Source organism: Oscarella lobularis, chromosome 15, assembly GCF_947507565.1.
Source record: "Oscarella lobularis chromosome 15, ooOscLobu1.1, whole genome shotgun sequence".
In the NCBI taxonomy this organism is placed as follows: Eukaryota; Metazoa; Porifera; class Homoscleromorpha; order Homosclerophorida; family Oscarellidae; genus Oscarella; species Oscarella lobularis.
In genome coordinates this window covers 1,545,701-1,572,509 of record NC_089189.1, presented here as the reverse complement: position 1 = coordinate 1,572,509, position 26,809 = coordinate 1,545,701, and the positions used below count along the sequence as shown (strand labels likewise).

The following is a 26,809-nucleotide window of genomic DNA, read 5'->3' as shown; positions in this document are numbered from 1 at the left end:
AGTAAGTAAGTAACTAAGTAACTAAGTAAGTAAGTAAGTAAGTAAGTAACTAACTAACTAACTAAGTAACTAAGTAACTAAGTAACTATCTAGTCTCTTGATGTGGTATGTCGTGTGCAATGACTTAGAAGGTGGAGAGTCAGCAGTAATAAGTGGGGTTTTCTTTATCCTATGCGTTAGATGTGCATGATTTCTGCGATGGCTCAGGTTCTCTGTATCCCAAGCGTTAGGTATGCATGGATTCGCCTTAGATGTTCGTAAACGACGTCTAGCGTCTCTGCGCCTTAGCGTGTGATTGTTCCTGTTGTGGATTTGTTTCGAGCATGTGCATGATGATGTCTGGTCACGTGTCCCGGGAACAGACCCCGGCGTGATACAATACAGAAGCAGCAACCTAACCTCTCTCTCCAACGCAATCCACTCCCTCGTCGCCCTCTAAACACCCCGGTCAACCCAGTACAACATCTGGTGGAGAATCCGGGTAGCCGAGCGCGTCGGAGGGGACTGGCGCTGCCTGTGGTGTCCGAGCCGGCCGGTCGACGAACTCACGGCCGGACCGTGAGTCGTCGGCCGGGTTGCGCAACCGGTTCGGCGGCGCTGGGTGGCGTCGTCGTCCTCTCCCCGCCGGCTACGACGACGAAAAGAACGACTGCGGTCGGCCGAGCGTGGCCAACGACGGGGGAGGTCCACGCGAGCCATAACAGAGTCTCGCGCAAACCGCGCGCGACAGTCGGAGTGCACGTATATTACACGGAAAAGCTGATCGAATGCAAGCAGGAGGCTCGAGAGGACGTCGAGTCCTATGCCACCCGATTTCGGACACTCGTATACGAGTTGCTCGAAGCCGACCCCGCCACCCTGTCGGAAGGAATGCAAGTTCAACACTTTAAGAATGGACTCCGACATGAATTCCGCGTGGAGATCATGCGCTTGGAGCGTTACACAGCGCCAAACAGCCTCGACAAAGCGGAGGAAGCGGCGCGTGTCGGAGAAAAGATCTGGAAGGCGGGCGCCAAAGCGGCGAGCGAATGCTTGGCCGTGGGAACGGGCGCGCAGCACACGAGGAACCGGCGAACTTCAATCGATCAAAATCGCCGCGAGGCAGCGCGGACGACCAGCCGTGACCGATCGGACGCGCCGGATCTGGAAATGATCATCCGAACGAAAACTCGTCTGCTCGAAGAACTCGTGGAACACCAACGAGGAATACGAGAATCTCTCGACAAGCAGTCACGCGCACTGGAACAGCTCAAACCCGCTCCGAAACGATGCGATTACTGTAACAAAAAGGAACACACGATAGAGCAGTGCTATCGCCGGAGGAACGAATTGGAGAAGACAAAACGCGAGGGCGATCAGACGGTAGCGGGGGCGGTCCATTCGTTTGGAAACGGGCGTGGCGATGAGATGCAGATAGACGGGATAACAGTTGGCGGTGGTCGACCAACACGAATTCTGTTCGATTCAGGCGCAGAGGTATCGCTCGTGTCGCGGGACTTTCTCGATGAAATTGGAATGACGATCACTGGAGGAACACCCAGCAGGTACACCGTGGCGAATGGAGGAAGCCCGTCCTGTGACGGGACCGTGAGACTGGAAGTGGAAGCTGGAAGTTTCAAGCTGCCGTTCGAATTCGTAGTATCAAAGGAAATACCTCTGCCGGTGATCGTCGGCAAAGATTTCATGTACGCCGCCGACGCGTTGATGGAATTCCGCGAAGGAACTGTCGTGCTACGCGGGGAAAAAGACAAACAAAAGGTGAAAGTACTAAGCGTATTGTCGGAGACCGACGGCTTGCCGAGCGGGAAGGCGTCCGAGTGCCCTGGACGGGTGTGTGCAGTACTCGCTACAGGATACCAACCCGGGCTAGTTACGCTAGCGGAGGAGCCACACCGTCCAGCGGAGACGAGCAGCACAGCGTTCGACGAAACGGAACCGGAACCGGAACGCAACGTTAGACAGAAAATCGAGATCGAGGAACAGACAGCGGAGCCCGCGAGAAAAGACGAACCGGTGGCGCCCGCGCTAGAAACGATGCTTCCGAACTTCGACATCAATCCGGATTTGACGGAAGACCAAAAGAAAGCGCTACTGGATCTGCTAAAGGAACACGCCAGAGCGTTCGCGACGAGTCCCGACGACCTAGGACACATGAAAGGGGTGATGCATGAGATCGACACGGGCCAAAATCGTCCCGTAAACCAACCACCTCGTCGACTTCCGCCGCCGAAGATGCTTGAAGCTGAACGGCAGGTCGACAGCATGCTGCGTCGTGGGATCATCCGAAACTCGAAGTCTCGGTGGGCATCTCTGGCTCTACTGCGAGATAAAAAGGATCGAGCCCAGCGGTTCTGCGTTGATTTCCGAGCCCTGAACGCGCTCACGAAGAAGGACAGGTATCCCCTGCCTAGAATCGATGAGAGCCTCGATATCATCGGAGGAAACAAGTACTTCTCGAGTCTCGATCTCCACGCTGCATATTGGCAAGTGGCTGTACGCCCGAGCGACATAGGGAAAACAGCGTTCACCTGCTCGATGGGCCTGTTTGAGTTCGTCGTGATGCCTTTCGGGTTGTGTAATGCCCCGAGTACTTTTCAACGCGCTATGGATTTAGTCCTGGCTGGAGTGAAATGGCGAACGTGCTTGGTCTACATAGACGACGTGCTCGTTTTCGCGCCAACGTTCGAACTGCATCTGGAACGACTCGGAGAGGTACTACGACGCCTGATTCACTTCGGACTAAAGCTCAAGCCCGCTAAATGCTCGTTCGGCCGACAGACGCTGTCGTATGTGGGGCACGTCGTGAAAGAAAATCGAGGCAGTGACGGCGTTGAAAACACCAATAAACCGGGGGATGTTCGTTCGTTCCTTGGCCTCTCGTCTTACTACCGAAAATTCATTCCTGATTATGCCCGCGTGGCCCGACCTCTCACTCGTCTTTTGAGAGACGACGGAAATTTCCAGTGGATGGATGACTGCGACGACGCGTTTCTGGCGTTGAAAGACTCGCTGTCTTCCGCTCCAATACTGGCCTATCCCAACTGGGACTTACCATTTCTATTGAAAACGGACGCATCCAACTATGCAATAGCGGCGGTGTTATCACAAGTCCATGACGACGGTCTCGAAAGAGTAGTCTCCTATGCCAGCCGGGTGTTGCAAGATCGCGAGCAGCGATACGACACCAGAGAAAAGGAACTGTTAGCTGTCGTCTACGGATGTGAGACATTCCGCAAGTACCTCTTTGGGGTACCATTTATTGTGATCACGGATCACGCGAATTTACGATGGCTTATGTCATCTACAAAGATGTCAGGACGCCTGGCACATTGGGTACTCCAACTACAGGAGTTCGACTTTGAAATACGTCACAAGGCAGGAAAAGCCAACAGAAATGCCGACGCGCTATCGCGACTCCCTATCGTGTGCGCAATCGACGTTGTACGTGTCCCTACGGCGGATGAAGTGGTTGCAAATCAGCGACGGGATCCGCAGCTGCGGGCAGTGATCGATTACCTGGCGAAGGGCGGCGACACGGCCGAAATGCCCCCAGAAGTGAAGGAGGTGTTACGTGACAGCGGCGAAATTTCGCCAGGAGGCGTTCTCGAGATGCTCTGGTACACTGAGACGGTTCGGGCCCGTGGAGCTATCACCGTTCCATACCTCGCGGCAATCGACCGACTTGACGTTATTCGCGCTGCGCATCGTCTTCCGGCGTCCGGTCATTTCGGACGAGCGCGTACCTTCGACCGTGTACGCTCCCAGTACTACTGGAAAGGCATGCGACAGGATATCGCCAATTACGTGCGTACGTGTCCGGCGTGCCAGCTGCGGAAACGAAGCAAACCTGTCAAGGCTGGACAACTACAACTCTTCAGCGCGACTGCTCCCTTCCAGATGGTTGGAATTGACATCGCTGGACCGTTTCCAACGACGTCGTCGGGCAACCGTTACGTCGTCGTAATGGTCGACCGATTTACCAGATGGGTGGAAGTGGCAGCCGTTCCCACTATCGACGCCGTGACAGTCGCTGACGTATTCCTGACCAAGATCATATTTCAACACGGCTGCCCTGAGCAGTTATTGTCAGACAGAGGCGCTCAATTTACCTCTGCTCTACTCCGACGTCTCTCCGATCGATTGGCTATTACAAAGTTATTTACTACTGCGTACCATCCGCAGTGCAACGGGCAAGTGGAGCGTTTCAATCGTACGCTGAAAACGGCGCTCACCGCTTTTGTGAACGAAGAGCACTCGGATTGGGATACGTATATCGAGGCAGTGGCATTCGCGTACCGGACGACGGTGATGGCAGCGATTTGGAACACACCGTTCTACCTCGTTCACGGATGTGATGCTCGACTTCCAACCGCGGTGATCAGCGGGCCGAAGAGTGAACTCACTCAGGACGCCCGCCACTACGGCCTGGAGGTTACGAAACGTATACGCCGCGCCTTCGACATCGCTCGGAAATTCCAACTCGACGCTGACCGGAAGCGAAAAGAACACTATGATCGATCACATCACCAGGCTGAATTCTTACCTGGTAGCTTGGTTCTACTCCATCGCCCAGTTCTTTCGCCCGGCATTGCTACGAAGATGCAAAACAAGTTCACCGGCCCGTATCGCGTGGCTCGTCGTCTATCGGACGTCACTTACGAACTTCAGAATTTGGATACACACAGGCCCGTTCTCTCTCACGTGCAAAGGATTGTGCCCTATTTTCCTCCGGAATTGTTCGATGCGAATGGTCATGCTCGTGTCGCTCTGAATCCTACACCACACGACGGTGGGTGTGTCACGATGGATCTCGGACAACCACGTCGCGCCCGGTCTACGTCTCCCGTTGAAATTGAACGGCGGGCTTAACGTCGCCTATCGTGCCCGGAGTTGTCGACGTGCCGAGAAGAATGGACGTCGGGATCATCGATGGAGTTGCTGTTCCCACCGCGGAATTTTCAGTCGCGCGACGGCGTAGACCCCCATTGGCCAGGGGAGCCTTTTCGTGCGTGTGGAACAGCCCAATCGTCATCATCTTCTACTATCAATCTACCGGAACCTACTACTACTACTACTACTACTACTACTACTACTTTCAGCTCAAAGCCGACTATGCGTTTGGATGGTCGCCCACTGAGGCGTACCGCAGGTCAAGCCGCCCAGCGCTACGCCGGCGAATTCTGAAACTCCTTATCAAGGTACTCTACCTGTTTCTTTGTCTGTTTTTTTTTCTTTACGGTGGTTGAACCGTGATTGTCTGTTTGTGGTGGCCCCGTTTCTCTTCCTGTGCCCGGTCTGGGGGCAGCCCGCTTGAACAAGGGGGGGGGGGCTTTGTTGTGGATTTGTTTCGAGCATGTGCATGATGATGTCTGGTCACGTGTCCCGGGAACAGACCCCGGCGTGATACAATACAGAAGCAGCAACCACGGATTGTAGAAGAGATGGATAGGAAACGCACGCACGTTAGTAGTTTCACTCCGTGTCCTTGTCATGTGACACAAGTTCCCGGCTAAGTTGCCCATGTCTTTCAAGGAAGCCCTTTCCGCTGTTGTTTCCGATCGTCTGTTTTTGTCAGATAGTGACAGAAGCCGTGCTGCACTGGAAAGTATTCGTGAAATTCTTCCAAAGTTCGAAAACGACGACTTTGAGATCGGTGTCAATTATGACGCTGTGGGAGACGGCAGTCTCGCCGGTCTCAGTTGAAAGTTAGTTCACCTTGTAAATGTGCAGCCCTTCCAGCGTTTTTTGCAAAGTCCATTCAGGAGTCAGGACTATCGTCGATTGAACTGATTCGAGAGTATTCTTGTCAGCTGATGGTTGGGCCTACAGATTATGAATGTTCCACTTCACTTATAATTTTGTGTCTACTCTATGTAACCTCTTCGGATTTTTTCCTGTAGCGCCTTTTTCTTGGTCTACAAGGGTGCTCATACTTCGGCGTCTTGGTCGAATTTTTTGGTGAGATTGACAAAGAAAATTTTCTTTTCGCCATGTTCGGTCGGCTGCGGGATACAGTAAACATTAGTTTTGAACTGTTGGATAGTTTTCAAAAGCTTCGGGAAAGTCGGTAAAATACCACAAACTAACGTACTTTCACGAACTAATTCCCTCGTATGTGGACAAGTAACCGATACTTTGCGAATGCAAATGCTCGCACGAGCTGTCTAATGCGATTACCGTTCTCCTCAGAAACAGTTGTTGTCGAAAACACGGGCGACGAAGCGAGGAAAATCCCAAAAGCGTGCGCTAGACACAAGTAGGCGCGAAATCGAAACAAGAACGGATATTCTGGAGCAGAGAAGGGGCTAAAAAATTGCTCTATCCTTAATGTAGGCATCACCAGTAAGGGAAAGCCGCAAAATGACCCTAACAGTCGATTAGGGAGGTTACGAACGTGCTTGTCGCACGACGCTGTATGGGCGTGGCGAGGACACGGATTCAACGTCACAATGTACAGTAGCGTGCGTGCGTTTCCTATCCATCTCTTCTACAATCCGTGCAGCAACCTAACCTCTCTCTCCAACGCAATCTGCTCCCTCGTCGCCCTCTAAACACCCCGATCGACCCAGCACAACAGTTCCTGCGTGTGCGTGTGTGCGTGTGTGCGTGTGGACGGTGGTGGGCCCTGTGGGGTAGTAGATCTTTCTAAGCGGCGTCTTGGATTCTCTTACCTCGAAATTCCGTGCTCCGACTGCGTTGATTGGACATCTAACTGGTCACTCCTCGCAATAGCTTCCTTAGCAAGCTAACGAACCCGTTTTCGAGTCACAGGCAGCTTTTATAGGGCAGATCGGGCCGTTTTTGGGTGTTGTTATACGGGTTCACGACATCCCGTATCCCTATGTACTTTGTTGTTCGCATCCGCTTGCATCCAGAGAATCGAGCACGATAGAGCTCTTTGAAATGATCTAAAGCCTTACGCTTTAAGTCCAAGAAAATAAATTCGAAAAAACCAAGATTCCTGTCACGTGACGACTCGTGACCACAAACGTCTCCCAAAAATCCTGTAGAAGGGTTTGGCAAATACGTCACATAAAACCGCTGTTCAGCGTGCAACACGAATAAAATGATTGGCCTATCTAAAAAAGGACTTCAGACAGAACAACTTTGTGGCGACGATTTTCTCCCGGCCTCTCCTCCAAACTTTCCCTTTACGAGTCTCTTCATTGGCAGAATGCCCAAACGTAGCAGTTCAGCTATCTCCCTTCTTAGAACTGTTAGGCATTCGCCACTCGCAGGACGACGCTCTACTGTTTCCGCTAGCTTCGGTCCAAGGCCCTTCTCCTCTGATCCCAGATATACCCCGGGGAGGAGAAGGGCCTGGTACCATCGGTCTGCGTCAGTGACTAGCTATCCATGTGATCGTGGGATAACAATATTATTTTATTTGCATTCTTTGAGAACGATCAGCCGCATGACCGTTTCTCCTTTCGGAGAAGAGAGAGAGCTAGTAAGAATCTTCTCTTTTACCGAATTCGAGCATTTGATTTCTTGTTGAAAGGCATTTCGGCAGAGATCGAAATAATGTGTATGATTTCGCAAAGAATGAACTCTTCACAAGTCTTCCACCGATTCATCGCCGATCAACGCACTTTCTTGGGAACATTTTAGCGAGACCTATATATTCGTTTTATGCTTTTTTTCGTTTATCCGGGAGGCCTTTTCCCCGTATAGTGCTTTTCGACGTTTTCTTGTTTGGACTGGTATCTTCTCGTAGCGAAGACATCGGGCGCTGTATGCTCTTCGGAACTTACTCCGAATCCCTTCTTCGCAGTTCTCATGCGTTTTCGAGCTTGAAATCGTCTTGTACGTCGGTCAAAGTGTGGATCGAAAGACTCTTACGGTACGAATCGCTGCGACGACGATACTATGCGTATTTATGAATTATCTGTAGCCATCTGATGCCTCGCGAATGCTCTCCATCGCATCTCCGAACATCTCCAAGCCAGGAACGCCATCAAAAATAGTCGCCAGTAAGAAGAAGTTATTTATTTATTTATTGATTGATTGATTTTCACTCTCCATTGCGTAGAGATCGAGATGGATCTGCTCAGGTCATTGTCACAGGGGAAAAGACCGAGAACAAGAATTGACAGAAATTTTGAATGAATTTACTCTCGGTGAAGAAGAATGATGTTAAAATCATATTTAATTTCTTTTCTAGGTCCGTCAAACGAGTCGTACATGAAGATTGAAACTCACATACTTCCTTCAGCTCAATTGATATCGGCAAAGCTTCGAAATGAATCACTTGACACTCGGAAACTTGAAAGAGAATTGAGGCGAGGGTTTTGTTTCTAAAGATAAAAATGATATTATCTTTAGAATGGAAGTGGCGAAACTTCAAGATGAAAGGTAAAATTAATAAATAACAATTGCGTCACGTGACATCTGTAAGTATGTAGAACCCAATCTAATGAAGTCATACAAGAACAAAAGGGAGACTTGAAGAACAAAGAAGACAATTTGAGGAAGAGAATGCAAAAGCAAGTTAAGTAAATCAATATAATTAATTAATTTCGCGTGAGAATTCTTTTCGCAGAACAAGAACGGAAGAACAATACCAGTCTTTGCAAGAAGAGAGATCTCATTGAAAAATGGTCTAAAGCACGTGGCGGCTGCTAGCTAACGTCCGAGGGAAAGGAGCTATACGACCTACTAACCTCTAGACCGCCCTACTTACCAGCAGCCACCGACTAAACCCTAATGCAAAGGACCCGTGCACACTATCGTAGTTATGCAATAAGCGCGGACACGTTCTCAACTACCTGCTCTAAAACCTGATGCTGTCCCGTCTACGCTCTCTGCGTCGTACATAACGGGGGAGTATCATGCATGCTATGCCACTAGGCCTTCGCATGAGCCCCAACCCGCCCTCAATTAGACTGGCAGAAATCGAGTCATGGTGTTTAGATTCGGTTGGAAATCAGTCTATGTCTAACACGTGGCCAGTGGCACAACATGAAATCAATCTCTATGTACGATGCAGAGAGAGGCCCGCCCCCTAAGTGAATGCCTACACCATTGGGGCCCCGAAGGAATAAGAAAAACCTTGCGATCCATAGATCATTCTTTAGCAGGTTGTAGCTTCCTTCCCTCGAGCATTAGCTAGCAGCCGTCACGTGCTTTAGACCACATCTCAATGGAATGACAGGTAATCTAGGAATAAACGCAGTCCATGTCTATCGATATATAGGGTTCCTCATCCTCTATGGAAGGAACCACAAAGGCTGTTCCAAGACGTTACATCTGCTATTCGCGAGCTTGTTTTCTGCTCGAGTCCCTAATAGCAACAACACTTCAAGGCCTATACTTCCTTTACTTCCTCCTCAGCTCCTGTCGTCTTCGTTCTGAGTGTTACACATTGCATGATGCCAATTTATTCAACGTGATCTCCTTACCGAATATTTTCGAGCGTTTGAGCGATCTCTTCAAATGTTGGTCTTTCGTACGGATTCCCGTTCCAGCACGATATAGTCAATTGCTTTAAGTCTTCGTTGCACTGAGCAAGAAACTCCGGTCGCACATCTTTGTTAACGATCTCGTCGAGAATTTCTCGAGTCGTCATTCCACTCTCATACTTTTCAAAATACGGATTCTTTGCCGTCTGAATTTCCCACAACGATATACCGTAGCTATAGACGTCGACGGCGATATCGTACGCCTCGCCGCGAAATATTTCCGGAGCTCTAAAAAACGACGTACCCACGGCGCGCGACCCTTTGATCTTTCCACTCTTGTCCTCATCCTCCTCGTCACCAGGGATCTTGGGGACGATTATCGTACAGCCCAAGTCGGCCACTTTGACGACTCCTCTGTAGTCGATGAGAAGGTTATCGCACTTGAGATCGCGATGCATTCTACGGAGACGGTGAAGATGCCGCATACCCTTAGCGGCGTCCAGAGCGTATTTCACTTGAAGATAAATTTCTATTGGTCGATCGGCGTAAGCGTTGTCCAACGCATTTCGCACCGAGCCTTGTTCCATGTACTCCAGCGCGATAAACGGCTTGTTTTCGGTCGTTTTTCCCGTTCCGATTAAACGGACAATGTTCGCGTGGAATATCGATCGAAGCAACTCGCTTTCGTCTTTGAATTCCTGCAGTTGCTCGTTCGTGCAATTGTCGGCTTCGATCTTGAGCACTTTGACGGCGACGGTTTGATCGCGATAATCGGCCGTCCACACGTCGCCGAACGATCCCTCTCCTATTTTTTGTCCAAACTCGATCTCGTCCGTTGTGATCGACCATATGTTCGATAATTCCTCGACCATTTGTTCGGCCATCTCCAACTCGACTCTCGTATACTTGACTGCATTTTGATGCTTTCTGGCACGCTGGGCAATGTAATAGAAAGCGATTACGAGTAGTATTCCGACTATTACGCCCATGAAGACGAGATACATTGTCGGCGATTCGCACTTTTTACCCGTGTAACCGGTATAGCAAAGACACAACGTTGACAGATCGCTTTGAACAACGCAGTCGCCGTAAACGCACGTACCGGATGTGCACGTGCAGTTGATTATTGAGTTTGAGCCCGTCGCCGTCGTGATTAAACCCGACGGACAGCTCGTGCAGTTGGTCGAGTTGTATCGATCGCTGTACCGTCCTTTCGGGCACGACTGACACGAATGTACGCTGTATTTCGGACTAAACGATCCCGGCTTGCATCCGATGAGTCGGAAGGTTCGAATGCGCGAATCGTCGAACAGATAAGGTTGCCAGTCCAAACCAAACGTCAACCGGAACGCAATTCCGAGTACTTCACCGTAAGGTCCGGACGTAAACGAAAACATTCCGTTGCTTTGAGCGCCTAGTACTGCTTTTGAATTCGCCGGAAACTTTCTTTCGCCTGCCATATTGTATTCAACTCGATTGAAATCAGCCATTACTAAATTTCCAATATCGTCTGTTGTGTAAGCAAAGCGACCGAAGACGGTTTGATCCGATTTGCAAAACGTACCGATGCCGGAAACTCGGCTTTCTTTCATTGTCCACTCGGCGACGTTGCCAAGATTTTTGTAATAAATAATCGATTCGCAATTGCCCTCCGTTCTTTGGCAAAAGTAAATGTATAAGGTATTATTCCACACTGCGCTCGACCATTTCTGTAGTTGATTCGTCGGCTGTTCTCGGTCGTCTTCGCAGCAGAGCCTCTCCCACGTCGCCGTCATGCGTTCGTAGTCGACGGTGACCATCCAGAGCGAGCTCTTTCGGTTATCCACGCCGCCGAATAGAACGAGCGAGCCGTTGTCCAGCGAGCTCATCGTCGCGTACGACGTCAGTTTTTTCGGCGCCTTTCCGCGCGAAACGACCCTCGTCCACGTTCGCATTCGCGTCGCGTACATCCACAGATCGTCTTGAGCGGACGAGACGTAGCCGTAGCCACTGCCGAAATAAGCGACGCATTCGTTTGCCGTCGTCGCAGTCGCCGCCTCGAGTGCATTCAACATCGTCTCCGGCTTCTCGTCCGGATCGTAGATCGACCATCGAAGAATGTCGACTTCGAACAGCCACATTTGTAAATCTGACGGATACCATATTTTCATCAGATACCAAACGGAGTCGGTTATCCTCATGAATCTGTGATCGATCATCATCACAGGATACCTCCCATGTGTATCCCCGTCGTAGTTGGGAGCGTCGCACTCTATGTTCAGGAGGGAGTTCGTTTTTAGGCTTCGAAGCATTTCGCTCGTTTGGAAACTCCAAATGGCGACGGAACCGTTATATATGTCTGTTCCTAGAAGCAATACCTTGTCGTCAGTTAAGAACAGAATGTCCTGCTGATAGCGGCTTTCTTCTCTATGGCATACAGATACGTTTATGCAGTGAATAACACTTTTCTGCAAATCCAACACTCCGAGAAAATCGCTTTCTTTATAACCGCTGTATTCACCCCTAAGCGCTATGAAGAATATGAGTAGATGATGCTCCTTTAGGTGAAGTGCGCTGTCGAGGAGTTCCTTATAGGCTTTAAGGAGGTACGTATCGTAGATATCCGGTACATGAGGGCAATCAATTATTTCTATTCGCGACGACAGATATTTCTCCGTTATTGTGTCAAAAACGCTAAGCATTGATAGATCGTTTGTGACCCAATAGAGGACTGTTTTGGAGGCAAAAAGCATGTGGGATGCGTTTTTCGGCCAGGAAATCGCGTTGAGGTCATTTTTTATCCAATCGTATTTCATGTCGGTCTCGTTTTTGTCGTCGACGCATCGAAGTTCCCAGAGATCGTCTAGATCGTCAGATCCTCCGTATACAAACAGTGAATCCTTGCAGCGGCACGTGCTTTCGTTCCGACGAAAAGCGAACGCCACTTTACCGTCGCGCACTTCGGGAGCGCGCGCGAGCGTTCGCACCGAACTCCACTCTTCGACGATGCCGTCGAAGATCCATAGATCGTTCGACAAGACTATGTGGCCGTTCCTCTCGACGCTAAATCCGCTGAAGAGCACGACTCGCGAATCGCAGAGGGTCACCGCCCGATTTGGGCTTCTGACAATGGTGCTCGACTTTGGGAGGGATAACGACATTTGTATCCTTTGATTTCTTTTTTCGGGAAGTTTCGTCCACGACGCCGTCCTCGGCGAATAAACCCACGCGAAGAAGTACTGGTCGATGAAAAGCACGCGAGCTTTCGCTCGTTTCGACGTCATACTTCGACAATACGTAGCCGCTATTGATGACCGTGCGAGCTCATTGTTGTCGTACTGATTCTTCCAGAGCGGCACGTTCAGTTTCCAGTAGTTGCTCTCGGTTATATTAGAAATGTCGTTCCACTTACCTTTGACGCTTTCGCTACCATGAGCGATACGGCAGAAAGCAGTCAAACAGAGAACAAGTTGAAGAACTACGCTTGATAAGATATGCATCCACTCCACCGCGCTGTCCTGTAGCGAATGCCGGATATGATGATGCTGTGAATCTATAGAATAACGGATTACCATCTGTCTGTTATCTATTCAACAGAACTTGCATGGTTTATGGCACCTAAAGGGCTGCGCACCACCTGACGTTCCGGTGTACTCGTCGAAGAGATCGTTACCTCGTGCGGCGTTCCTCTGTTCCGGAGCTAGAACCTCGTCTGTGCATCGGCGTACTTTTACAGATTTTTTACTCTATCACGAAACCGTTCGAGAAACAGCTTGCGACGCCAACTATTCGGTCTAATTTTTATTCAACTATTCGGGAAACGAAGAACTTCTATTTTTGGACGGACACTTGTGCATGCAGCTCATCCTACGTCACACCGATCGACTATAGAGCATTCTTTACTTAGCTAGGCTATGATAGCTTCGTATCCGTCAGCATGCATCCGCAACCGACATCTGTATCTCTTCTATTGCCGGAACGATATCTTTGAAAGTTGGCAGGCCAACGCGCTGTCCTGTAGCGAATGCCGGATATGATGATGATGCAAAGAATCTGTAGAATAACGAATTACCATCAAGATGTCTGTTATCTATTCAAAAGCACTTTCGTAGAACTGAAGGCGTGGTTTATGGCACCTAAAGGACTGCGCACCACCTGACGTTCCGGTGTACTCGTCGAAGACAGATTGTTACCTCGTGCGGCGTTCCTCTGTTCCGGAGCTAGAACCTCGTCTGTGCATCGGCGTACTTTTACAGATTTTTCACCCTCTCGCGAAAGCGTGCGAGAAACAGCTTGCGACGCCAACTATTCGGTTTAATCTTTATTCAATTTTTCGGGAAACGAAGAACTTTCTAATTTTGGAAGGACACTTTATGATAGCTTTGTATCCGTCAGCATGCACCCGCAACCGACATCTGTATCTCTTCTATTGCCGGAACGATATCTTTGAAAGTTGGTCGTTCGCGTGGAATCGCGTTCCAGCACGAAATGGCCAATTTTTTCAATTTCGCGTTGCAGTAAAAAGGGAAATCGGGCCTCTCGTCTCCGTCGACGATTTGATCTAAAATTTGATTTGCCGTCAGACCCTCTTCGAATTTTTCGAAGTAAGGATTCTTCGACGTCTGCATTTCCCACAACGTTATTCCGTAGCTGTAAACGTCGATAGCAGTGCTGTACGCCTCGCCTCGAAATACCTCCGGCGCTCTAAAGAACGCCGTACCCACGGCGCGCGATCCCCTGACATTTCCGCTGCCAGTGTCGTCGTCATCAAACGTAATCTTGGGAGCGATCTTTGTGCAGCCTAAGTCGGCGACTTTAACGACTCCTCTGTCGCTGATGAGGAGGTTGTCGCACTTGAGATCGCGATGCATTCGACTAATGCGATGAAGATGACGCATTCCCTTAGCGGCGTCCAGAGCGTATTTCACTTGAAGATGTATTTCCATCGGTTGGTCGGCATACTCGTTGTCCAACAACTTTCGCACCGAGCCTCGTTCCATGTACTCGAGTACGATAAACGGCTTGTTTTCGTTCGTCTTTCCCGTACCGATAAAACGGACAATGTTCGCGTGAAAAATCGATCGAAGCAACTCGCTTTCGTCTTTGAATTCCTTCAGTTGCTCGTTCGTGCAGTCGTCGGCTTTGATCTTGAGCACTTTGACCGCGACCGTTTGATCTCGATACTCGGCCGTCCACACGTCGCCGAACGATCCCTCTCCAATTTTACGTTCGAATTTGATTTCTTCCGTTTTAACAGACCAGATATTGGCTAGTTCTTCGGCCATTTGCTCGGCCATCTCCAACTCGACTCTCGTGTACTTGGCCAACATTCTGTGTTTTCTGACGCGCTTGATGCAGTAGTAAAAAGCGCAAACGAGCAGCAATCCGACTATGATTCCCATGCCGACGAGATACATTGTCGGCGTTTCGCATCGTTTCCCCGTGAATCCGACGTTGCAAATGCATAACGTCGTGTGATTACTTTGAACGACGCAGCCTCCGTAGACGCACGTGGACGTTGCGCACGTGCAATTGTCTATCGAGTTCGACCCCGTTGCGCTTGTGGCTAAATTGGGAGGGCAACTAGTGCAATTGATTGCGCTGTATTGATCACTGTACTCTCCCTTTGGACACAATTGACACGGATAGATGCTGTATTCTGGGCTGAACGATCCCGGTTCGCATCCTGTGAGTTTGAATCTTCTCATATCAGTGTCTTTATACCTTGCTTCAACATTTGAGTTGTTGTATCTAATTTCATCGTAGCCTCCTGGCATTAGTGCAAACACTTCGTTGTTTCGTGCCACCAGCATGTCCAGCCAACGAAGGAATACTTCTCCTCCATCATCTGCAATTTTGTATTCCATTTCATCCAAGTCAGCCAATAGCAATTTGCCGTTTTCGTTTGTTGTGTAAGCAAAGCGGCCATAAACAGATTGTTCGACCACGCAGAAGGTGATATTGCGATTTTTTTGTCTTTTCGTTTTCCACTTTAATGCGCCGCTTCCTTCGAGGTTAATGTAGTACATAGACAAGTCGCAATCTAGACTCTTTTTCAGTCCGAAGAGCACATACAATCGATTGCTCCAAACCGCACTTGCCCACTGGAGCAGTTCATTCTGTGGCTGTTTGTCGACGTCACAGCAAAGTCTCTTCCACGTGGCTGCCATGCGTACGTAGTCGACTATTGCTATCCAGATAGAATTCGTTCGGTTGTCTATACCACCAAAAAGAATTAACGATCCGTTGCTTAGCGAATTCATCGTGGCGTACGACGTCAGCTTCTTCGGCGTGCGAAAGCGCGACGCAGCTCTCGTCCAAGTCCGCAAACTCGTTGCGTAGATCCAAAGCTCGTCTCGACCAGAGACACCGAAGCCATTCTTACTGCCAAAGAAAGCGATGAAGCTACTTTTAGCGACCGCTGTTGCTGCGTCTAAAAAGGTCATAGGCGTTGTCGGCGTTTCCGGAGACCGATCGGGATCGTATAGTGTCCACCGATACATTTCTAGATCAAATTTCCACATTCGTAATTCACTTGAAGGAGGATCCGCTTTCATCAGATACCATATGGAGTCGTTCACGCTCATGAGTCGGTGGGCGTGGTCTACGCTACCGGGTGATCTCGCAGTCGTTTCTATGTGGGAATTTTGCACCCTCATAAAAGTCCCCTTGTCTAAAAATTCGAGCACCACTTTCTCGGAGATTCTCGTGAAGGCGACCGTATGGTCAAACCTATCTGTTGCCGCGTGAAATATAGCGTCGTCGCCCAAAAGCACATTTTCGGTCAGTGAAAATCTGAGGTATTCATTTCCGTTAAGCATATAGCATTTATATGCACTTGCTTTCAAATCGTAGACTCCAACGACGTTAAGGAGCTTTATGTAGCCAATGACTAGTAAATGCTTCTTGAGGAAGAGAGCTTGTTTTAAAACGATTCTAAAGTAATTCATAGAAAGATTAAATGGACACAAATTGGCGACGGGCTGGGTTGACCACTTTCCCGTTTTCATGTTCAGGACACGAATTATGTCTGGCGTCTCCGAAAGCCAATATACGTTTGTCGCGTTTGCAGCAAAAGCGCGCAGTACAAGAAAAGTCTCATTCGCTACGGGCCACTGTGTGGTGTCTGGAACGCTTTCGATCCACTCGTACGTCATATTTTTCGCTAGTCTGTCTTCGATACACCGAAGCTCCCAGAGTGCCCTTTTTTCGAGGATGTAATTAGCGTTGTTTCTCGTCGTCGCGTATATAAACAATGAATCCTTGCAATGGCACGTGCTCTCTTCCTGGCGATAGGCGAACGCCGTGTGATATGCTAGACGATTTAGATAAAATTGCGACGGCGTTGGCAAAGGGCTCCACGTTTCTGTCTCGCCGTTGAACAGCCACACTTCGTTCTCCATCGGAGTAGTGTCGTTGAAAGAAGAGTAAGATCTACCGGCGAAGACGAGTCGAGATTCGCATAGGGCTGTGATCGTGTTGGCAGATAGACGAGCGAGACTCGCCTCGGCGGACGAGTGTTCACTTCCAGTCGATGTTGAGAGTCTCGTCCAGGAGTACGTCCTTGGCGAGTAGGTCCATGTGATGCCACCCTCGTCGACGAAGAGCAGACGGGCTTTTGTTGTCTCTGGCGACGTTGCATTTCGGTGATACGAAGCGGTGTTCACGTAGCTGGGGTTTTTTGATAGCGACCACACGGCCCGGGGCGCACTGTCAGAAATCCACTCGCCGCGGCTGGCTTTACTGAAATCCATGTATTGCCATTGACCGATTTTGTGAGTACTGCTACTACTATTGGCGATGACGTTGGAGATCGTTGTTGCACAGAGAAAACGCAGAAGAATTTGGCTATGCATTCACGTCGGGCCAAAGTACGCGACTGCCTGGCTAATATAGGAAGGGGATGTTATATCCTGTTGACTCAACAGTTGCAGCCATATAAACGTGACACGCCCTTTCCTTATATATGCACTGCTTTATTCATTTCATGTCTGCACCTGCGTCTGTTCGCACGGTCTGTGCGCGCGCACTGCTGCCTGAGGTTTTTGTCGCATCTATGATTCTCGAGAATTCTTAGGAAGACTTTTCGGTTCACTTCTCTTTGCTTACGAGTCTCTTCACTAAACGCCTCAGCAATATCTCTTGTTTGTCTTGGCAGAACTACTGCTTTGACTGCCTCTCTATGACACTCTGAAGACTGCATGATGCTTTCGAAACGCCGTAGTCGCTTCTTTCCAGTACGTGTACCCATTTTTTATGAAGGCTGTAGCTCTTCTTGTACTCGCCATCAGTTTCTTACCGTGAGAAGCAGTCATGCAGACGTGACAGAATGCCGCGTCAAGGCGGATGTTATAATGAAGCCAGGAAAATTCTTCGCACCAGTTGGAACGAAAGCTTCTCTTCACGATGTTTGCTCCGGATCCCAACGAACGCTTCGGACAAACAAACGAAGTTCCAGGGTGAAATATAGGTGGAATCCGGCTAGAATCCGTAGAGGATTCAGTGGCAGCCATGTTAGACGACGCTGTGCGCTAAGGCACGTGTATATGTACAGTAATCCGCTACACGTGATATAGCTACGGCCAGAACTGCCTAACGTCAATATAATTTTTTTGGCTTTACAAAATGTTGGTCCGGCAGCTGCCGGACCTGTCGGACCCGTCGCGCCGGCCCTGCATTATGTCGGAAGGATACGCAAGTATGTTTCCTAAAAAATCACACGACGTCTTTGGCAATCATCGAATGGTCGGTAGCAAAAACTCATTGCTCTATTTAAAATATGATTACTAAGACGAATGCTTATTTCCCACAAACTTGTACATCTTGGATCTGAACAAGTGCCCCCCCCCCCCCCCCCCCGGAATGTGCAGTTTGGATTTCAGTCTCTATCCTTCTCGCCCATGTCCAAGAGGGCAGTACAGCGATCGAGGCGGTTCCACTCACTGTACCGATTGTCCACCAGGTCGTGTAACAAGCTCGAAGGGCTTAACATCTACTCGTAATTGTACATGCGATGCTGGATTTAGTGAAAAGCATGCGCAAGATCGAATTCCTATCTAATCGGTATCGGGGTAGTAGTCGGAGTAGTAGTCGGAGTAGTAGTCGGAGTAGTAGTCGGAGTTCTACTCATCGCTGCATTCTATTACTGCATCAAACGCGTCAATAAACATAAAAGAGAAGCGAACTACACCAGAGTCGAATTGGATATGGCTGAGCAAACTGTCGCCGAGCTGTCGAACATTTGGTCAGTGGAGAACGACAAAATCAGCCTTCAACAAAATATTGGAGAAGGATCGTTTGGCGATGTGTGGACCGCCGAATATCGAGATCAAATCGTTGCCGTCAAAGTTCTCAAGATCAAAGCCGAAGATTGCACGGACGAACAACTGAAAGATTTTCGAGACGAAAGCGAATTACTTCGATCAATTTTTCACGTCAATATCATTCGTTTCATAGGCACCGGGAAAACGGCCGATGACGAACCGTTCATCGTTTTGGAATACATGTAACGAGGCTCGGTGGGAAACGAGTTAGACAACGAGTACGTCGATCACCCAATGGAACTCGTGCTTCAAGTCAAGTACGCTCTACATGCGGCGAAAGGAATGCGTCATCTGCACAGAATTCATAGGATGCATCGCGATCTCAAGTGCGATAACCTTCTAATCAATGTCAACGGAATCGTCAAAGTCGCCGATTTGGGTTGCACTAAAATCGCACCGAAAATTGACGATAATCCGGTGCGAACGTTCGAGGTTCGCGCGCCGTGGGTACGGCATTTTTCAGGGCTCCCGAAATATTTCGCGGCGAGGCTTACAACGGCGCGGTCGACGTCTACAGCTACGGAAATACGCTGTGGGAAATCATCACAGCTAAGATTCCGTATTTCGAAAAATTCGATCGAGGAATGATGGCTGGAGAGATTTTGGAACAAGTCGTTCGCTGCGATCTAAGACCAGAGTTTCCTGTTCTCTGCAACGACGATTTGAAAAAAGTGGCCGAATCGTGCTGGAATGGGAATCCGTTGGTACGACCAACGTTCGAAGATATCGTTCAAACGCTCCAAGGAATCTGGTTGACAATACGGTAAGAAACGTTACATTTTATTCCTATGAAGATCTTAAAAACTGAGATGATACGTTCAGTGCTGATGAGATGTGATGTGATACTTGGATCAAAAGAAGAACAATGGGAAAGGTTGATGAAGGAAATAGATAGTATGTACTTGTTCTCTTCGTCTTTGTTCGTGTCATTTATGTGCTCACAATGTCCTCACTAGCTAGTGACACTGCTGTAGTTAGGCAAAAAGAATCTCAACTAGAGTAGGATGGCTTGAAACGTTGCTAGGTACGGAATCTTGTCCACTGAAGAATCATAAAGAAGATGAAGAATATGGAATGCACTTGCACCCTTGCACCGTGTCATCCTTTGTTCTTTCGTTGGTATCTTACGCCTGCACCCGTCCGTGTTATATTGTACGTTAGAAGAGCGCTCTAGCTAGAACTTGAGACTGTAGAACCGTCTGTCATTGATTGATGTTGCACGAAATAAATTATAGAGTCACACAGCTGAGGATTGTAAACTGGGAGGATGTGGTGAGTGAGTGAGTGAGATATTTATTTATACAGGGGTTGTCTTCAGCTCAAGGCTAATCCTCCAGACACCCTGTGATGTGGTACAAGTAAGCTAGGCGCGTCCAAGCAGCGCCAAGAGTATGGAAAAGTCTGGCGTATCTTCTGCCCAGTCTACTTATGAAGGGGATCCCGGTGCGAACCTGAAGTCTTCTCTTCATCTTTGCTATCTTCTCTATCCTCAGTGCGTCTATAGGCGACGTTTCCAACGCAACCGTGTGGCGTCGCCTTCGCGACGATAGACGAGACTCCTTGAAGAGACTATGTGAAGTGGGTAAGGAGTATGTATTGCGTTCTACGCTCACCCTTAGGCTCCATTGCATGCAGCTGCTCTGACCGTGGAGTTTCGAAGAACTTTCGCTTTCAATCACGTGGTACAAGAAACCCGGACAACGAGTGGAAACCACATGTGATAAACGAAATACAATGTGCTTCTGAGAACATGTAAAACAATCACATAGATGGCATGCACATGCACCGCGAACCTTCCGATCGACGTCGTGCTATATACGTAATACTTATGTTATTATGTCATTTAGGGCAAGGGGGCGTGAGTTATTGCCCGAGGCGAAATCATAATCCACGACCATAAGTCCTTTAGTCTGTATCGCCGTGACTCTCGATCCCTGATCGAAAGGCGAACACATTCAAATCGGTCGCTACACCTCGTCGCTAGTTCTGATACTTCCAGGTCACACCAAATACTGTAACTAACGGAAGTTAAGTATTGCACTCGACTCCCGCGGATTGGTCGAGCATGTAATAAGGTTTCAGTATGTGCCACATGACGCGTAAAAAAACGAACGAACATCTTCATCGCGCATTAGAACGTAGCCTCAGACCATTTCTCGCTCCCGGATGCTCCGCACCGGAGCATCAGGGAGCGAGAAAGTGTCTGGGACCGAGGCTAATTAGCCGCTGCGCACGAACAATGCACTCGGCTGTTCATCGCTGGGCGCTTTGGTTTATTGCCTTTTGCAGCAATGCCGAAGGTATAGCACACTGGCAAAAGGTTCTTAGTGAAGACATGTATATCGCCGTGACTCTCGATCACTGATCGAGAGGCGAACACATTCAATTTGAAATGGGAGTTCCGCAGAGCTGAGTACAATAATAGAATTCCTTGCTCGAATGTCGGCCTAATTAATCCATCACCGGCTCTAATTAGAACCGAAGATTCGGTTTTATATCAAGTGGAAAGCTTTTTCTCTGTAACTGTGCGTATGTGGAGGCTGGAGCTCGACACTCTTATGTGGACGTTGTATGATCCATACCTGACGCCCCTTAGCGATGAAAATGCGGCATTTTCAGCGACTGTGAATGAGTGCGTGGCATACTATAATACAAAAAATAGACGCCTTTGGATTTACTCTACAAATCTACGACAATGGTCATGCAAAAGTTGTCTCTCGAGGACTGGCACCTCAACATAGCAAGTCTTTCGCGACGATGAACTCGATGTCTAATGGATCGCTGCTTATTTACGGCGGCATTGTCAACAAACCTAACTCCTTATGGATGGCGACGATCAACGACAATGTCGTACCTATGACGGCAACGTGGAAACGACTTTGCTGCGATGACGACAAGAAGGAGAAGCATCAAAGTCACTGGACAAGCACATTCTGGAATGACATTTTTTACGTATGCTTCGGCTCATCAATTTTTAAAGATATTGTTTCCTATGTTCAAACGTGGAATTACAGCTGGAATATCTATTTCACAGAAATTGGCAGAGGGGCTTCAAAGTGGCACTGGAACAACATGTCTTGGGGATCACAACGATACTATGAACACATTTGGTATCCAACGGCATTCGGACGCATTGCTGTCACTGTAGACCAAATAGACAACACAATGATTATGGCAGATCTTACACGGAAGAAATACTTTATGTTAGAAGGATACGCAAGTATGTTTCCGAAAAAATCACACAACTTCTTTTGCGATTATCGAATGGTCGGTAGCAAAAAACTCATTGCTCTATTTAAAATATGATTACAACAATGGCACTTGCATTCACGGACAATGCATAATTCAAAGCGACCATACGACAGTCTGCATTTGCGATGCTGGATTTGGTGGAAAAGCCTGCGCAACACCGACTTCCTATCTAATCGGTATGGGAGTAGTAGTCGGAGTTCTACTCATCGTTGCATTCTATTACTGCATCAAACGCGTCCAGAAACATCAAAGAGAAGCGAAGTACACGAGAGTGGAATTGGAGAGAGCCGAGCAAACTGTAGAAGAGCTTTCGAACATATGGTCAGTGGACAACGACAAAGTTGACTTTCGCCAAAGAATCGGAAAAGGATCGTTTGGCGACGTGTGGACGGTCGAATATCGAGATCAAATCGTTGCCGTCAAAGTTCTCAAGATTAAAGCCGACGATTGCACGAACGAACAACTGCAAGAATTTCGAGACGAAAGCCAATTACTTCGATCAATTTTCCACGCCAATATCGTTCGTTTCATAGGCACCGGGAAAACGACCGATAACAAACCGTTCATCGTTTTTGAATACATGGAACGAGGCTCGGTGCGAAACGAGTTAGACAACGAGTACGTCGATCATCCGGATAATGGAACTCGTTTTTCAAGTCAAGTACGCTCTACACGCGGCGAAAGGAATGCGTCATCTGCACAGCATCGATCGAATGCATCGCGATCTCAAGTGCGATAACCTTCTCATCAATGTCAACGGAATCGTCAAAGTCGCCGATTTGGGTTGCACTAAAATCGCACCGAAGATTGACGATGACAGCGGTGCGAACGTTCGAAGTTCGCGCGCCGTGGGTACGTCACTTTTCAGGGCTCCCGAAATAATTCGCGGCGAGGCTTACAACGGTGCGGTGGACGTCTACAGCTACGGAATTGCGCTGTGGGAAATCGTGACAGCTAAGCATCCGTATTTCGAAAAATTCGATCGAGGAATGATGGCCGGGGACAAGTCGTTCGCTGCGATCAAAGACCAGACTTTCCTGTTCTCTGTAATAACGATTTGAAACAAGTGGCCGAATCGTGTTGGAATGGGAATCCGTTGGTACGACCAACGTTCGAAGATATCGTTCAAACACTCCAAGGTATCTGGTTGACAATATGGTAAGAAACGTTCTTCCTATGGAGATCTTAAAAGCTAAGATGATTCGTTCAGTGCTGATTTGATGTGATGTGATACTTGGATCAAAAGAAGAACAACGGCGAACGTTGATGAAGGAAATAGAGAGATAGTGGATAGTGTGTGTCATTATTCTCTTCGTCTTTTTTTCGTGTCATTTATGTGCTCACAAATGCCCTAACTAGCTAGTGACACTGCTGTAGTTAGGCAAATAGAATCTCAACTAGAGTAGGATCTCTTGAAACGTTGTTAGGTACGGAATCTTCTCCACTGAAGAATCATGAAGTAGATGGAGAATATGGAATGCACTTGCACGCTTGCACCGTGTCGTAGTTTGTTTTTAGTTGATACCTTACGTCTGCACCCGTACGTGTTATATTGCACGTTAGAAGAATGGTCTAGCTAGAACTTGAGACTGTAGAACCGTCTGTCATTGATTGATGTTGTACGCAATAAATTATAGAGTCACACAGCTCAGGATTGTAGACTGGGAGGATGTGGCCTAAGTAGGCTAGGCGCCACGCGTCCAAGCAACGCCAAGAGTATGGAATATTCTCGCGTATGTTCTGCCCAGTCTACTTATGCGAACCTGAAGTCTTCTCTTCATCTTTTCTATCTTCTCTATCCTCAGTGCTTCTATAGGTGACGTTTCCAACGAAACCGTGTGGCGTCGCCTTCGCGACGATCGACGAGACTCCTTGAAGAGACTATGCGAAGTGGGTAAGGAGTGTGCATTGCGTTCTACGCTCACCCTTACGCTTGTATAGCTCCATTGCATGAGTGCAGCTGCTCTGACCATAGATAATATAGGGAGAGGGATTGGAAACTCCCCGTAATCACGTGACTTTTTCATACAGACAAGTGAAGCGAGGGTTGTTACGACATGTCCCGTATAACATCAGAGAAATTTGCACCGTTTTGTCTTTAGAATATACCAAATAAGGTACGCTTTTGCTGTCACAGGACAAGGAAAATGTTTACGGCGTTTCTGCCTCCTCTGCCGTGTTGAGAGAGGCGATTTCGGGGAGTTCCGCCAGTATAACTTAGAGATCGAGATAACTTCTATTCCCCACGCCTTCTGTGAACAACGGCACACGTTTCGAGTTACAAAAACATGGTGTTGATGCGTGACGAGCCTGTTTTCTTTAAAAAGTGTATTCTTTTGCGGCTTTCGTGCCATTCTCGGACCGGCACGTGCTCACGCGGGGGCAAGGATACCTCCTCCTACGAGTGCAAATTTCTTTCGTTCTGCTTTTTTCGTGGTACACTGATGTCTCCTCCGTTGCGTCATGCAGCGTTTTTGTGAGAAAGCTGCTTTCTCTTGGCGAGAAAAGGCGATTTTCTCCAGCACATCAAACCTGAGTACTGGGCACCTAATCATTCAAATTTTGTCTCTTAGCTTTGAAAATGCCTTTCCATAGAAAGGGAAATAAGTCGAACCTGACCGTAAAACGAAAATTTCGTCGAGGTTCTCACCGAAAAGTAGATTTTCCTAGGTAGTCAGTGCACAAGCGACAAATGCCATAACGGTATATATTTTACTTCATAGGACAAAGTGGCAAATTGATAACTGTGGCTCTGTGAGTTATCTCACAAAAATGGTTTACCGGTCAATTGGCTCAATGGACGGACCGCCAACGTCAGCACTCATCAGCGTTGCACTGTCGTTGACAGAGGCTCCTGACATTTTTGTCTGTGGCGTTCGCTTAACGACGGAGCAATGTTCACTTTTGAAAGAAGGCTTCAATTGGAATACAAAGAGGACTGTCGACGTAGAAGATGTTACAGCTTTTCTTGACAAAGTGTCATTATGCTCGGGAAATGATGACGGGCACTTTCGTCAGCTAATGCTCAGTTCTCGCCGTCTTTTCGTGAGCAGATCTGGAGAAAAAAGTGCAGTTTTGGATTCGGTTAATAAGACCGTCCGCTCAAATAAATGTAGCTATCTCATTGAGCAGTCATCCCAACAACGCTGTGCAGCATGTAATCGCCTACGTGCGTGCTTGAGAGTAGCTTATCAGCGCTGGCTGAAACCGCAAACTGCTACAGCAAGAAAATACACCGCCAATGCTTTCTTAAAAACACCTGAAAGAAAACGCAAATTCGCTAGCCTTGCCCGTGAAAAACAGATCCAAAATCAAAAGGTTCGTCGACTTCAAGTGAAAGTGCAAAAGTTGATTGCGGAGGCAGGGGTTCCAGTGACTGAAAGTCTTCATGAAGATCTTAAAACCTCTATTGAGGAAAAGCCTCCTGATAAGTTTGAGGACATTCTGCCCAGTGGGAGCTTTCGACGTTTATTCTGGGAGCAACAGAAAAAAGCGTTTACGTCGAAAAAAGCAAAAGGAATGCGGTGGCACCCATTAATCATCCGATTGGCGCTGAACATAAAGATGATATCTTCTGCTGCCTATCAGGCCATTCGGTCGTCAGGCTTCCTTGTTCTTCCATCTGAGAGATCTCTACGAGACTACAGCAATTTTTTCAAAAACAAAACAGGCTTTCAAAAGGAGGTAAACGACCTTCTTCTTCGAGAATGCCCAAGTTCCGAAGAGTTGCCATCAGACAAACACGTCGTCATTGTACTAGACGAAATGAAAATAAGAGAAGACCTAGTTTTTCACAAAAATACCGAAGAAGTTTGTGGCTTCGTCGACTTAGGCAAAACAGCAAATCAACTGCAAGTCATTGAAAGTTCTTTGTCCAAGGACAAAGCACCTATCCCACCAATTGCCACGCACATGCTCGTGGTAATGATTCGTGGACTGACCACATCCCTTCGATTTCCATACGTACATTTTCCAACAAAAGGTGCTACAGCTTTGAATTTGCTTGATATCTTCTGGGATACGGTGGAACAGCTGGAAATGATAGGTCTCAAAGTCATTGCCGTTTCTTGTGACGGAGCTGGGCCAAATCGGAAGTTTTTCCGCCTGCATTCTTCCTGTGTTCCAGAATCGGTATCTCTTTGCCACCAAACGGTGAACCCCTACTCTAAAGAAAACAGAAACATCTATTTTTTTGCGGACGTTCCACACCTAATTAAAACAACCAGGAATTGCCTATCACACTCATTTCCGTCTAGCAAATCGCGCAATATGCAGGTAAGTTTCTTAGCAAACGTGCTTGACTTAGTTAACTAGCCTTACTAGATAAACAATGAAGCAATTACATGGAGACATATTGAGTCACTGTACAATTCTTGCCAGAAGACATCCGATCCAGCTGGGCTTTATGTTGTTAAAAAATTAAAACTGGAGCACGTTAGATTGACTTCGTATTCAAGAATGCGAGTGGATCTAGCCGCACAGGTAGGAGTCAATCTATAAAAAAATTTAGCGTTCACAAAATGGTTGTTTTCGCCAGATTTTGAGTCGAACTGTCGCTAATGGCCTCGAATTTTTCAAAATCAATGGGTCTAGCGAGACCGTTCGTTTCTGCCGATTTTTTAACAAAGCGTTTGACTGCCTCAATGCTAGAAGTCGCCGATGCATCAATGCAGACTGCAGAGGATATGAAAACGCTGAAGACCCAAGACTTCAAGTTAGATCTTAGTTTAAAGCACATAAGGCCATTAAATTATAAATTCAATAATACATTTTTTAGTGGTTGGAAACATGCTTTCTTGGATATCTTGATGAATGGGATGCTTGGATAGAAAGTATACCAAATCTTACGAAATC

General features: G+C 48.0%; 3 protein-coding genes and 1 long non-coding RNA gene across 5 annotated transcripts; 2 read left to right on the top strand and 2 right to left on the bottom strand.

Moving 5' to 3' along the window:
- The first annotated feature begins 7,705 nt into the window (after positions 1-7,705).
- On the top strand, positions 7,706-9,167 carry LOC136195988 (uncharacterized). Of its 2 annotated transcripts, none has more exons than XR_010672044.1 (6): positions 7,706-7,843; positions 7,895-7,973; positions 8,033-8,120; positions 8,165-8,355; positions 8,406-8,490; positions 8,543-9,167. It is a non-coding gene; the product is annotated as an uncharacterized lncRNA (long non-coding RNA). The 2 variants fall into 2 exon arrangements; XR_010672043.1 differs by having other exon boundaries at positions 8,406-8,495.
- On the bottom strand, positions 9,140-12,870 carry LOC136195987 (uncharacterized). Its single transcript, XM_065985482.1, has 2 exons — positions 9,402-12,870; positions 9,140-9,350 (listed from the first exon to the last, which is right to left on the bottom strand). The coding sequence occupies exons 1-2, from the start codon at positions 12,662-12,664 to the stop codon at positions 9,308-9,310; spliced, it is 3,306 nt and encodes a 1,101-aa protein (XP_065841554.1). The 5' UTR covers positions 12,665-12,870; the 3' UTR covers positions 9,140-9,307.
- Positions 12,871-13,693: 823 nt separating this feature from the next.
- On the bottom strand, positions 13,694-17,374 carry LOC136195789 (uncharacterized). The gene has a single exon (XM_065985254.1). The coding sequence runs from the start codon at positions 17,234-17,236 to the stop codon at positions 13,772-13,774; it is 3,465 nt and encodes a 1,154-aa protein (XP_065841326.1). The 5' UTR covers positions 17,237-17,374; the 3' UTR covers positions 13,694-13,771.
- A 1,563-nt stretch (positions 17,375-18,937) lies between these two features.
- LOC136196268 (uncharacterized) lies at positions 18,938-19,541 on the top strand. The gene is made up of 3 exons (XM_065985794.1): positions 18,938-19,128; positions 19,167-19,466; positions 19,526-19,541. The coding sequence occupies exons 1-3, from the start codon at positions 18,938-18,940 to the stop codon at positions 19,539-19,541; spliced, it is 507 nt and encodes a 168-aa protein (XP_065841866.1).
- Positions 19,542-26,809: the final 7,268 nt, after the last annotated feature.

Bases quoted from the DNA above. Each gene is read 5' to 3' on its own strand.
- LOC136195987 (XM_065985482.1), bottom strand. From the start codon at position 12,664: ATGACGTCGAAACGAGCGAAAGCTCGCGTGCTTTTCATCGACCAGTAC. The intron at 9,351-9,401 runs GTAAGGAGATCA...TGTAACACTCAG, and splicing joins CAAACGCTCGAAAATATTCG to AACGAAGACGACAGGAGCTG.
- LOC136195789 (XM_065985254.1), bottom strand. From the start codon at position 17,236: ATGCATAGCCAAATTCTTCTGCGTTTTCTCTGTGCAACAACGATCTCC.
- LOC136196268 (XM_065985794.1), top strand. From the start codon at position 18,938: ATGGAACTCGTGCTTCAAGTCAAGTACGCTCTACATGCGGCGAAAGGA. The intron at 19,129-19,166 runs GTTCGAGGTTCG...GGCATTTTTCAG, and splicing joins GACGATAATCCGGTGCGAAC to GGCTCCCGAAATATTTCGCG.